The following is a 13,953-nucleotide window of genomic DNA, read 5'->3' as shown; positions in this document are numbered from 1 at the left end:
GCCGTCGGATCCTCCACCTCTGCTGCTGTTGGCAGCATCCTCAGCTGCCAGGGAGTGCCCATCACCTCGGGAGGCTTTGACCTCTCCTGCATTTCCAACCGCTACTGTGGCAGAAGATGCCCCTGCTAAAGGTGCTGGACACTGCCCCAGACAAGGACCCCCACAACCTCAGAGCATGGCGCCGGACAGAAGAACAGACTTTGTGCTGCTCTTTTCAGAGTAGATGACCAGAACTGGCTTGCCCTGTCAGGACTGACAGAAGGGGCCAACCTGGCTTCTTTGGCTACGTGGTCATTGGCTACCACTTCTCTCTTCCACCCATTCTTTCTTTCACTTATGTATTCTGCTCTCCACAAAATTCCCTCTGAAGGCCCCTGAAATCCTGCTGAGTGACCAGCTAGCCTCTCTCCATTGATGGGGATTTAGTTGGATGTCCCGTGGCAGCTCTGCCATGGGAAGAGGGCAACAGATTCTTCTCTGTTCCTGCTGCTCCCTGCACTTGGAATCTTCGCTTGCTCTGACATCACTTTCCTCCTTAGTCTCATTAAACATTTGCTGCATTGTGCCTCTGTATTAGTGAGTCCTTCTTTTTCAAATGGTCAGATGAGAAGTCTCTTTCTTCGATGGAAATGATCACAACTATGTAACTACCATATTTGCCAGATGGGGAGGCAACCATAGACATGCATCCTTCAGTCAAGGCCACACTGAGAGCACCCCTGTCACCACTGCGGGTGAGGGACTGTGAAAGTTAGAGTTGAATTCATGTGCGTTAGCAACTGAGTACGCATTTATTACTGTGCAAGCTAGGTTTTATACACGAGGTACAGTCGTGGCATAAGACAATTTGGTAAATAGTATATGGTGCAACGTATGGTTGGTTGCCTTCTCCCAACTACACAGTCCAAGACAATCCAGACACAGTGATAACTCATGACCCTCGCCACGGCCTAGTTCTTGTTCTTCTGCTTCAGTTGTTCATTAAGTCCTGCTAGGTTTGGATGACCACAGACTACAAACAGTTGTCAGGAAACACTCTGTGTCCAGGACACCTGTGCTTGGCATCAGAATTAGGGAAGAAGATGGACAGTAGATGGAGGTGCTCCCGAGAAAAATCCCAAGCATCACAGAATCACAGAATGACCTGGCATGGAAGGGACCTCAAGGAGAATGAAGTTCCAACCCCCCTGCCTGACAGGGCCACCAAACTTCCAGATTTACTAGATCAGGGTGCCCAAGGCCTCATCCAAACTGGCCTGGATCACCTCCATGGAAGGGGCATCCACAACCTCCCTGGGCAGCCTGTTCCAGGACCTCATCACTCTCCTAGTATAGAACTTCCCCCTTAATGTCACTCTATGGCTCTGTTCAGGCTAGATCCATGAGAAGGAAGTGGAGAGACCCACAGACCCAGGAAAGATGGGAAAGAAAATGCAGGGAGATGGGCCCAGACGAATGAAAACACAGCAACAACGTAGGTGTCATGGTTTTGTGCTGTTGCTGTCAATATTCTACATCATGTATTGACAACAACAGCACAAAACCATGACAGTAGGGGAAACAATTAGACTACTAAATATAAAGGCAAAACATCAGACTTTGCAACAAAATACAAAGGCTAATCAACCAAGTGAAATGAGAGATTGAGTTTCCAAAACCAAAGGCCTTTCTCCAATACTGTAGGCTAGAAACCAAGGGAACAGGGAGAGGAAAGAGGGCAGCTTTGTGACTCTCAGTCAGTTTTAACTTTCCCTCCAAAAAGAGGAAAACAGAAACGGAAAAATGAACTCTTTGGGAAGCTATAGTCCATCTTTCTCTTCTGAGATCAAGTGATCAGACATGTCCCCTGCAATCAGAAGAGTGTAGAGCAACAGCTATGTCAGGAAATATTCAATCCAGTAATACCCTATCATGCTTTAAGTCATTTTCAAGTAGTGGCAGTCCTTCTCCACAGGCCTACTCTCAGTGAGTTCTCTCAGACAGTGTACAAATGGGAGACTGCAATTACCCAGACACAATAACTGGCACTGGGCATACAGGAATTTCAAATGTTCACATTTTTAAGCTAGTCACGATCCCTTTAGACTTTATCGATTATTCCCTCTGACACATCGTGTGCCCCATTCATCTTATTCCAGTTGGCTGTTTTGCTGAGGGTACAATCAATCACACTATCTCCATCCCAGCTTTAGTTCAGATGCACCTACTGGGAATTTCCCCAAAGTAGGCCACATGTATGTTATGCGTAGAAGATTTCATGGCCAGAGCAGGGATGGGCATCCAGGCTGAGGCCAGACCCAAGAGAGGCCTGGCTGAGGGCTCCACACACTGACTGCATTGGACCAGCAGGGACCCTCGCCAAGCCAGGAAGTAACAGAATGCCAGGCCAAACACGGGCCGTCACTGGTCAAGATTCCCATTCACGTGATGTGCTCCAGGCTCTTGGGCGCATGTCTAAGCAGAGAAACATCAAACAAGGAGAAACAGCAGCTGGTTAAAGAGTAATCACGGATTACTTCCTCAACATCAAAAGAAGCTGCCTGAAAAATGAAATCTCTGCGGTTTGCACTGGCCTCTAGAACAGTGATGGAGTCTCCCCAGCGGATTCCCATTAAAGCCATGCATTTCCCCTTTGGACTTCTGTGTGCAAACAACAAAAACAGAAACTTGGAAGGACACAGAAGAGGATGCAGCAAGTGTTTAATGAGTCAGAGTGGGGAAACGATATCACCGGAAATGAAGATGGCAAGCACGGTGAACAGCAGGTACAGAGATGAATCTGCTCCCCTGTCCTACAACGGCGTTGCCACTGCACCCGCACATACAGGCCAAGAAATGAAGAGAGGTTGCAGGTCCCTCAGTTCTGGCTTTCAGATACTACCAGAGATCTCTGAGGCAAAAAGAAAACCAAGACATTAGATAGGAAGAGGGAGAAAAAGAGAATATCGGTAGACTTTCTCCATGTTGTCAGCAAAGCCCAGGTGGCCCCGTCCTTTCTGTCTTGCAGGGCAAAAACAGCAGCACAGCATTTGTCCTACTGTCCAGTGCCATGTTGTGATTTCCAGGGGGACCTTGCCTGGGATCAGTGTCCAGCACCTTTAGCAGGGGTTGCACCTTCTGCCACAGTAGCGGTTGGAAATGCAGGAGAGGTCAAAGCCCCCCGAGGTGATGGGCACTCCCTGGCAGCTGAGGATGCTGCCAACAGCAGCGGAGGTGGAGGATCCGACAGCGGTGTTCTGCGGGAAGGAGCTGAGGATGGGTCCGGGCAGGGTCACCACCACGGGAGAGGGCTCAATGACAATGGTGGAATTCTGGCATTGCCTGACACAGGGCTCATTGCAGCTGCTGGCCAGAGGGGTGGGGCCGCAGGGCTGGCATGGCACACACGGGTTGCAGCAGGACATGTCTCGGGACTGGAGGTGCACCTGTTGGGAGAGAACCGGAAGGAAGCTGAACGTGGGGGTGTATGAGAAAGAGATTTCCAGCAAGCGATAAATGAAACAACGCCCATGCAACTCTTGCTACCTTGAGGATGTGAAGTGGTAGCCTAGGGGTTCTCAGACCCCAGATATCTATCTATCTGCAGGGGAAACCCTGCAGAAATGCCCTCCCATGCCAATCCAGCTACTTTCTCAATTGGAGTCCACAAGCTACCTACACACAGGCTCACAGTCCTGGAAAAATCTTCACTTCTCTGCCCCGTGACAAGCAGTCCCAGGATATGGCATGGAACAAAGGCATCTCTTTTATTCACTCAGATTTTCACTGAGCTGAGACCTCCTTTAGTTGAACGACAGGGACAGGAAGGAGATTCCCACTTACCTAGTTCCAAAGGAGAAGGAGGTATGAACAGTGTATGAGAGAGCAAGGAACCGGGGTCCCTTTTATAATGGACATAAGATGACCTATATCCAAAGGCACTGCTTACAGTGGTGATCATTTTCTGACGAGCTGTTCTTGTCCAGCATGCAAATCATCCCAGATAATGATATGGGTGGTCTGCCAGCTTCCTGTGCAATTCAGTTTCATTTCTGGCTTTATGCCCTGTCACTTCCTGACCGAAGGCATCTTTTAAGAGGCATGATGAAGAGAAGCCCAAGCATTTCCGCACAACAAACAGCGGTGCGGGCAACACACTCATTTCACATGCTACGGGAGTCCAGCAAAGGCAGAAGATGTCAGCCTAGATCATTCCTTTAGGTTTCTCAGGGGGACTTCTGTGAAGAGGTGTACCAGATCCAGAGTGTGACGCACTCCCTGTTGACCCTTCTCTCTGGAAAATTCTGCTGCCCTGATTTGTCCCCAGCTCTTCTCTCTCTCTGATCATGGAACGGGGCACAATCTTATGCAGAGTGGTCTCCAGACTTCAAATAAAAAAGACACAAGAGCAAACACTGTAAAAGAAGGGTTGTTTTCGTAAAAATAATATAAAGCATATAATAGAGGGAGGCACACAGGCAGCAGGTAGATACCACCTGGGTGATGAGAACGGTGATTTAGAGTAGAATGACACAGTACTATGAGAATTTTTCCCATGCTTCTCCATGTTCAGTGATCCGGATCCAGGTCTTCAGGGTTTAGGTTGGATGTTGGAGGGAAGTTTGTTAATATTAGAGTGGTGTGGTGTTGGAGCAGGCTACCCTGATAGGTTTTGGTGCCCCATCCCTGGAGGTGTAGGACCCCACATTTGATTCTCTTGAAGTTCATCAGGTTCCTCTCCCCCCAGATCTCCAGTTTTTCCCGGTCTTGCTGAATGACAACACAGCTCTCTGATGAGTCAGCCACTCATTCCAATTTCACACTGGCAGAAAGTGGGCTGAGGGGGGACTTGATGTTTCTGTCTTGCTCACTGATGATGACATTCAACAGGACCAGACCCAGTACAATCTCGAACGGAACACCACATCTTATGCACCTGTAACTAGATTCGGACCCATTTACTGTGACACTGATATCCACTCATCAGTCTGTCCTCAGCCTAACTCACTGTGCTCTCACCTATCCCACACTTCCAACGCCTTGTTACAAGGATGCAGTGTCAAATGCCTCGTTGGAGTCAAGTTACGCCAGATTCACTGCTCTCCCCTCATCTACCCAGCGAGTGATGACGTTCCAGAAGCCTATGAGGTTGCTCAAGCATCATTTTCTCTTTGGTGAATCTACGTTGACTACTTCCGATACATTTCTTTTCTGCAACTGCTTGTGCATAGCATCCACAGCAAGTTGCTCCGTCTCCTTTTCCGGGGATGGACGGGAGGCTGACTGCCCTCTGGTTTCCTGGGTCATCTTTCTTGCTCTTATTGAAAACTGGTGTGACGCTGGCTACCCCCCAGTCTTCAGGCATCTATACCACACTGCAAGTTTTGTGTTTTTTTTAAATAAAAATAAAGAACAATTTGGGTTACACTTTTATGAGATCCATAATTCCTCTAAGGTGAATCCCATTGCGGCCTTGGACTTGAGTGCATTTATTTTGCCAATACCACCTCTGAGCAGTTCCTCCTCCGCCACTGGGAAGTCATCTTTTGTCTCTAACCTGCGGGGTCTGGAACATACAAAGGGCAGTCTGAGCAGTAGAGACCGAAGCTAAGAAGGCATTTCACAGAAAGGGAATCGGTTGCACTGTGTGGTTCTCACCAGTGCTGAGAATTTATGCTCAGAATGGTAGAAATGAGCTTCTGTCGCGGAAAGGAAAATATGTAAGATGTTTCTAGTCGATGATCTGGAAAACAAAAGACACCACAATACGGAAAGGAAGAAGGAGCTCTACAAGGGCAGAGGCTCCAGAGAGAAACATGGGGAAAATCCAGTTGATTCCACGTTAGTCTGCACGTGAGATTCACTGGCTATCTTTATAGATCTTCTTATTCTTTCTCTTTGAAAAACACTATTGATATACAATTTGCTGTTCAGTCTTTCTTGTGAGATGTGGAAAGTACTCCACACAACCTTTTAGCCCGTTCCTCGGTCCCAGGGCAAAACATGAGGAGACAAGCCAGAAAGGCAGAATTTTGCAGAAACACGAGGTGTCAAGTGGGACCGGATCGCACTCAGGAAATGGTACATCTCTTGCAAGACAGGCTCCTAAGAAACCCGAAGGAGTGACCCAGCTGACATCATTTCCACTTCCTGGACTCTTCTAACACATGAAATGAGTCTGATTCCCACACTGGTCCTTGTTGTGTGGGAATGCTTGGGCCTCCCTTCATGACACACAAAAGATGTCTTTGGTGTGGAATGGAAATTACACAAAGCTGGAAACATAACAGTGCTGCAAAGGAAGCCAACACACAGTCCATATCATTAGCTGGGATGTTTGGCATTCAAGAGGTTCTTGTCAGAAAATAATCACTACTGTAAGTGACGTCTCTGGATATGAGACAGCTTCAGTCCATTATAAAAGGCAGCCCAGTTCCTTAGTCTCCCATTCACAACTTGCCTCTTTCTTCTTGGGAACCAGGTAAGCGTGAGCCCCCTTCTTGTCTCTTTCTGTCTTCATCGGGAGTCCTGATACTTAACAGACGTCTCAACAGCCACCAGCACTGTTCCATGACAAAACTTGGAGCTGCCTGTCTTGGTAAAGGGAAGCGGGCAGAAGTTTTCTTCTGGAGGGAAGTTGGAATTGCACTCAGGGGCTTCTGGGCTAGGGTGTAAGAAGTAGCATGATAGGCACTGGGCGCCTCTATTTGGGTCCTGGCAGGAAGAGACCAGGAAGTCGATGATCATCCCCGCACAGCCTCCAACTCCCTATTCTGCATGTGCGGGGTTCCCTCCTGTCGGTATGGTAGATGCATCGTGACTCTGCACATTCTCCACTCTGTCCTCTCTCCCAACAGGTGCTTTGCCAACCCCAAGACATGTCCTGCTGCAACCCGTGTGTGCCATGCCAGCCCTGCGGCCCCACCCCTCTGGCCAGCAGCTGCAATGAGCCCTGTGTCAGGCAGTGCCAGGACTCCACCATTGTCATTGAGCCCTCTCCCGTGGTGGTGACCCTGCCCGGACCCATCCTCAGCTCCTTCCCGCAGAACACCGCCGTCGGATCCTCCACCTCTGCTGCTGTTGGCAGCATCCTCAGCTGCCAGGGAGTGCCCATCACCTCGGGGGGCTTTGACCTCTCCTGCATTTCCAACCGCTACTGTGGCAGAAGATGCCCCTGCTAAAGGTGCTGGACACTGCCCCAGACAAGGACCCCCACAACCTCAGAGCATGGCGCCGGACAGAAGAACAGACTTTGTGCTGCTCTTTTCAGAGTAGATGACCAGAACTGGCTTGCCCTGTCAGGACTGACAGAAGGGGCCAACCTGGCTTCTTTGGCTACGTGGTCATTGGCTACCACTTCTCTCTTCCACCCATTCTTTCTTTCACTTATGTATTCTGCTCTCCACAAAATTCCCTCTGAAGGCCCCTGAAATCCTGCTGAGTGACCAGCTAGCCTCTCTCCATTGATGGGGATTTAGTTGGATGTCCCGTGGCAGCTCTGCCATGGGAAGAGGGCAACAGATTCTTCTCTGTTCCTGCTGCTCCCTGCACTTGGAATCTTCGCTTGCTCTGACATCACTTTCCTCCTTAGTCTCATTAAACATTTGCTGCATTGTGCCTCTGTATTAGTGAGTCCTTCTTTTTCAAATGGTCAGATGAGAAGTCTCTTTCTTCGATGGAAATGATCACAACTATGTAACTACCATATTTGCCAGATGGGGAGGCAACCATAGACATGCATCCTTCAGTCAAGGCCACACTGAGAGCACCCCTGTCACCACTGCGGGTGAGGGACTGTGAAAGTTAGAGTTGAATTCATGTGCGTTAGCAACTGAGTACGCATTTATTACTGTGCAAGCTAGGTTTTATACACGAGGTACAGTCGTGGCATAAGACAATTTGGTAAATAGTATATGGTGCAACGTATGGTTGGTTGCCTTCTCCCAACTACACAGTCCAAGACAATCCAGACACAGTGATAACTCATGACCCTCGCCACGGCCTAGTTCTTGTTCTTCTGCTTCAGTTGTTCATTAAGTCCTGCTAGGTTTGGATGACCACAGACTACAAACAGTTGTCAGGAAACACTCTGTGTCCAGGACACCTGTGCTTGGCATCAGAATTAGGGAAGAAGATGGACAGTAGATGGAGGTGCTCCCGAGAAAAATCCCAAGCATCACAGAATCACAGAATGACCTGGCATGGAAGGGACCTCAAGGAGAATGAAGTTCCAACCCCCCTGCCTGACAGGGCCACCAAACTTCCAGATTTACTAGATCAGGGTGCCCAAGGCCCCATCCAAACTGGCCTGGATCACCTCCATGGAAGGGGCATCCACAACCTCCCTGGGCAGCCTGTTCCAGGACCTCATCACTCTCCTAGTATAGAACTTCCCCCTTAATGTCACTCTATGGCTCTGTTCAGGCTAGATCCATGAGAAGGAAGTGGAGAGACCCACAGACCCAGGAAAGATGGGAAAGAAAATGCAGGGAGATGGGCCCAGACGAATGAAAACACAGCAACAACGTAGGTGTCATGGTTTTGTGCTGTTGCTGTCAATATTCTACATCATGTATTGACAACAACAGCACAAAACCATGACAGTAGGGGAAACAATTAGACTACTAAATATAAAGGCAAAACATCAGACTTTGCAACAAAATACAAAGGCTAATCAACCAAGTGAAATGAGAGATTGAGTTTCCAAAACCAAAGGCCTTTCTCCAATACTGTAGGCTAGAAACCAAGGGAACAGGGAGAGGAAAGAGGGCAGCTTTGTGACTCTCAGTCAGTTTTAACTTTCCCTCCAAAAAGAGGAAAACAGAAACGGAAAAATGAACTCTTTGGGAAGCTATAGTCCATCTTTCTCTTCTGAGATCAAGTGATCAGACATGTCCCCTGCAATCAGAAGAGTGTAGAGCAACAGCTATGTCAGGAAATATTCAATCCAGTAATACCCTATCATGCTTTAAGTCATTTTCAAGTAGTGGCAGTCCTTCTCCACAGGCCTACTCTCAGTGAGTTCTCTCAGACAGTGTACAAATGGGAGACTGCAATTACCCAGACACAATAACTGGCACTGGGCATACAGGAATTTCAAATGTTCACATTTTTAAGCTAGTCACGATCCCTTTAGACTTTATCGATTATTCCCTCTGACACATCGTGTGCCCCATTCATCTTATTCCAGTTGGCTGTTTTGCTGAGGGTACAATCAATCACACTATCTCCATCCCAGCTTTAGTTCAGATGCACCTACTGGGAATTTCCCCAAAGTAGGCCACATGTATGTTATGCGTAGAAGATTTCATGGCCAGAGCAGGGATGGGCATCCAGGCTGAGGCCAGACCCAAGAGAGGCCTGGCTGAGGGCTCCACACACTGACTGCATTGGACCAGCAGGGACCCTCGCCAAGCCAGGAAGTAACAGAATGCCAGGCCAAACACGGGCCGTCACTGGTCAAGATTCCCATTCACGTGATGTGCTCCAGGCTCTTGGGCGCATGTCTAAGCAGAGAAACATCAAACAAGGAGAAACAGCAGCTGGTTAAAGAGTAATCACGGATTACTTCCTCAACATCAAAAGAAGCTGCCTGAAAAATGAAATCTCTGCGGTGTGCACTGGCCTCTAGAACAGTGATGGAGTCTCCCCAGCGGATTCCCATTAAAGCCATGCATTTCCCCTTTGGACTTCTGTGTGCAAACAACAAAAACAGAAACTTGGAAGGACACAGAAGAGGATGCAGCAAGTGTTTAATGAGTCAGAGTGGGGAAACGATATCACCGGAAATGAAGATGGCAAGCACGGTGAACAGCAGGTACAGAGATGAATCTGCTCCCCTGTCCTACAACGGCGTTGCCACTGCACCCGCACATACAGGCCAAGAAATGAAGAGAGGTTGCAGGTCCCTCAGTTCTGGCTTTCAGATACTACCAGAGATCTCTGAGGCAAAAAGAAAACCAAGACATTAGATAGGAAGAGGGAGAAAAAGAGAATATCGGTAGACTTTCTCCATGTTGTCAGCAAAGCCCAGGTGGCCCCGTCCTTTCTGTCTTGCAGGGCAAAAACAGCAGCACAGCATTTGTCCTACTGTCCAGTGCCATGTTGTGATTTCCAGGGGGACCTTGCCTGGGATCAGTGTCCAGCACCTTTAGCAGGGGTTGCACCTTCTGCCACAGTAGCGGTTGGAAATGCAGGAGAGGTCAAAGCCCCCCGAGGTGATGGGCACTCCCTGGCAGCTGAGGATGCTGCCAACAGCAGCGGAGGTGGAGGATCCGACAGCGGTGTTCTGCGGGAAGGAGCTGAGGATGGGTCCGGGCAGGGTCACCACCACGGGAGAGGGCTCAATGACAATGGTGGAATTCTGGCATTGCCTGACACAGGGCTCATTGCAGCTGCTGGCCAGAGGGGTGGGGCCGCAGGGCTGGCATGGCACACACGGGTTGCAGCAGGACATGTCTCGGGACTGGAGGTGCACCTGTTGGGAGAGAACCGGAAGGAAGCTGAACGTGGGGGTGTATGAGAAAGAGATTTCCAGCAAGCGATAAATGAAACAACGCCCATGCAACTCTTGCTACCTTGAGGATGTGAAGTGGTAGCCTAGGGGTTCTCAGACCCCAGATATCTATCTATCTGCAGGGGAAACCCTGCAGAAATGCCCTCCCATGCCAATCCAGCTACTTTCTCAATTGGAGTCCACAAGCTACCTACACACAGGCTCACAGTCCTGGAAAAATCTTCACTTCTCTGCCCCGTGACAAGCAGTCCCAGGATATGGCATGGAACAAAGGCATCTCTTTTATTCACTCAGATTTTCACTGAGCTGAGACCTCCTTTAGTTGAACGACAGGGACAGGAAGGAGATTCCCACTTACCTAGTTCCAAAGGAGAAGGAGGTATGAACAGTGTATGAGAGAGCAAGGAACCGGGGTCCCTTTTATAATGGACATAAGATGACCTATATCCAAAGGCACTGCTTACAGTGGTGATCATTTTCTGACGAGCTGTTCTTGTCCAGCATGCAAATCATCCCAGATAATGATATGGGTGGTCTGCCAGCTTCCTGTGCAATTCAGTTTCATTTCTGGCTTTATGCCCTGTCACTTCCTGACCGAAGGCATCTTTTAAGAGGCATGATGAAGAGAAGCCCAAGCATTTCCGCACAACAAACAGCGGTGCGGGCAACACACTCATTTCACATGCTACGGGAGTCCAGCAAAGGCAGAAGATGTCAGCCTAGATCATTCCTTTAGGTTTCTCAGGGGGACTTCTGTGAAGAGGTGTACCAGATCCAGAGTGTGACGCACTCCCTGTTGACCCTTCTCTCTGGAAAATTCTGCTGCCCTGATTTGTCCCCAGCTCTTCTCTCTCTCTGATCATGGAACGGGGCACAATCTTATGCAGAGTGGTCTCCAGACTTCAAATAAAAAAGACACAAGAGCAAACACTGTAAAAGAAGGGTTGTTTTCGTAAAAATAATATAAAGCATATAATAGAGGGAGGCACACAGGCAGCAGGTAGATACCACCTGGGTGATGAGAACGGTGATTTAGAGTAGAATGACACAGTACTATGAGAATTTTTCCCATGCTTCTCCATGTTCAGTGATCCGGATCCAGGTCTTCAGGGTTTAGGTTGGATGTTGGAGGGAAGTTTGTTAATATTAGAGTGGTGTGGTGTTGGAGCAGGCTACCCTGATAGGTTTTGGTGCCCCATCCCTGGAGGTGTAGGACCCCACATTTGATTCTCTTGAAGTTCATCAGGTTCCTCTCCCCCCAGATCTCCAGTTTTTCCCGGTCTTGCTGAATGACAACACAGCTCTCTGATGAGTCAGCCACTCATTCCAATTTCACACTGGCAGAAAGTGGGCTGAGGGGGGACTTGATGTTTCTGTCTTGCTCACTGATGATGACATTCAACAGGACCAGACCCAGTACAATCTCGAACGGAACACCACATCTTATGCACCTGTAACTAGATTCGGACCCATTTACTGTGACACTGATATCCACTCATCAGTCTGTCCTCAGCCTAACTCACTGTGCTCTCACCTATCCCACACTTCCAACGCCTTGTTACAAGGATGCAGTGTCAAATGCCTCGTTGGAGTCAAGTTACGCCAGATTCACTGCTCTCCCCTCATCTACCCAGCGAGTGATGACGTTCCAGAAGCCTATGAGGTTGCTCAAGCATCATTTTCTCTTTGGTGAATCTACGTTGACTACTTCCGATACATTTCTTTTCTGCAACTGCTTGTGCATAGCATCCACAGCAAGTTGCTCCGTCTCCTTTTCCGGGGATGGACGGGAGGCTGACTGCCCTCTGGTTTCCTGGGTCATCTTTCTTGCTCTTATTGAAAACTGGTGTGACGCTGGCTACCCCCCAGTCTTCAGGCATCTATACCACACTGCAAGTTTTGTGTTTTTTTTAAATAAAAATAAAGAACAATTTGGGTTACACTTTTATGAGATCCATAATTCCTCTAAGGTGAATCCCATTGCGGCCTTGGACTTGAGTGCATTTATTTTGCCAATACCACCTCTGAGCAGTTCCTCCTCCGCCACTGGGAAGTCATCTTTTGTCTCTAACCTGCGGGGTCTGGAACATACAAAGGGCAGTCTGAGCAGTAGAGACCGAAGCTAAGAAGGCATTTCACAGAAAGGGAATCGGTTGCACTGTGTGGTTCTCACCAGTGCTGAGAATTTATGCTCAGAATGGTAGAAATGAGCTTCTGTCGCGGAAAGGAAAATATGTAAGATGTTTCTAGTCGATGATCTGGAAAACAAAAGACACCACAATACGGAAAGGAAGAAGGAGCTCTACAAGGGCAGAGGCTCCAGAGAGAAACATGGGGAAAATCCAGTTGATTCCACGTTAGTCTGCACGTGAGATTCACTGGCTATCTTTATAGATCTTCTTATTCTTTCTTTTTGAAAAACACTATTGATATACAATTTGCTGTTCAGTCTTTCTTGTGAGATGTGGAAAGTACTCCACACAACCTTTTAGCCCGTTCCTCGGTCCCAGGGCAAAACATGAGGAGACAAGCCAGAAAGGCAGAATTTTGCAGAAACACGAGGTGTCAAGTGGGACCGGATCGCACTCAGGAAATGGTACATCTCTTGCAAGACAGGCTCCTAAGAAACCCGAAGGAGTGACCCAGCTGACATCATTTCCACTTCCTGGACTCTTCTAACACATGAAATGAGTCTGATTCCCACACTGGTCCTTGTTGTGTGGGAATGCTTGGGCCTCCCTTCATGACACACAAAAGATGTCTTTGGTGTGGAATGGAAATTACACAAAGCTGGAAACATAACAGTGCTGCAAAGGAAGCCAACACACAGTCCATATCATTAGCTGGGATGTTTGGCATTCAAGAGGTTCTTGTCAGAAAATAATCACTACTGTAAGTGACGTCTCTGGATATGAGACAGCTTCAGTCCATTATAAAAGGCAGCCCAGTTCCTTAGTCTCCCATTCACAACTTGCCTCTTTCTTCTTGGGAACCAGGTAAGCGTGAGCCCCCTTCTTGTCTCTTTCTGTCTTCATCGGGAGTCCTGATACTTAACAGACGTCTCAACAGCCACCAGCACTGTTCCATGACAAAACTTGGAGCTGCCTGTCTTGGTAAAGGGAAGCGGGCAGAAGTTTTCTTCTGGAGGGAAGTTGGAATTGCACTCAGGGGCTTCTGGGCTAGGGTGTAAGAAGTAGCATGATAGGCACTGGGCGCCTCTATTTGGGTCCTGGCAGGAAGAGACCAGGAAGTCGATGATCATCCCCGCACAGCCTCCAACTCCCTATTCTGCATGTACGGGGTTCCCTCCTGTCGGTATGGTAGATGCATCGTGACTCTGCACATTCTCCACTCTGTCCTCTCTCCCAACAGGTGCGTTGCCAACCCCAAGACATGTCCTGCTGCAACCCGTGTGTGCCATGCCAGCCCTGTGGCCCCACCCCTCTGGCCAGCAGCTG

At 48.6% G+C, this 13,953-nt stretch overlaps 2 protein-coding genes across 2 annotated transcripts; both read right to left on the bottom strand.

The window, feature by feature from the left end:
- Positions 1-3,098: 3,098 nt before the first annotated feature.
- On the bottom strand, positions 3,099-6,499 carry LOC140262519 (feather keratin Cos1-1/Cos1-3/Cos2-1-like). Its single transcript, XM_072356908.1, has 2 exons — positions 6,440-6,499; positions 3,099-3,425 (listed from the first exon to the last, which is right to left on the bottom strand). The coding sequence occupies exons 1-2, from the start codon at positions 6,497-6,499 to the stop codon at positions 3,099-3,101; spliced, it is 387 nt and encodes a 128-aa protein (XP_072213009.1).
- A 3,630-nt stretch (positions 6,500-10,129) lies between these two features.
- Positions 10,130-13,530, bottom strand: LOC140262518 (feather keratin Cos1-1/Cos1-3/Cos2-1-like). The gene is made up of 2 exons (XM_072356907.1): positions 13,471-13,530; positions 10,130-10,456 (listed from the first exon to the last, which is right to left on the bottom strand). The coding sequence occupies exons 1-2, from the start codon at positions 13,528-13,530 to the stop codon at positions 10,130-10,132; spliced, it is 387 nt and encodes a 128-aa protein (XP_072213008.1).
- Positions 13,531-13,953: the final 423 nt, after the last annotated feature.

This window comes from Excalfactoria chinensis, chromosome 24 (assembly GCF_039878825.1).
Source record: "Excalfactoria chinensis isolate bCotChi1 chromosome 24, bCotChi1.hap2, whole genome shotgun sequence".
Lineage (NCBI taxonomy): Eukaryota > Metazoa > Chordata > Aves > Galliformes > Phasianidae > Excalfactoria > Excalfactoria chinensis.
Note: the sequence above shows the minus strand (reverse complement) of the source record. Positions and strands in the feature narration are given on the sequence as shown.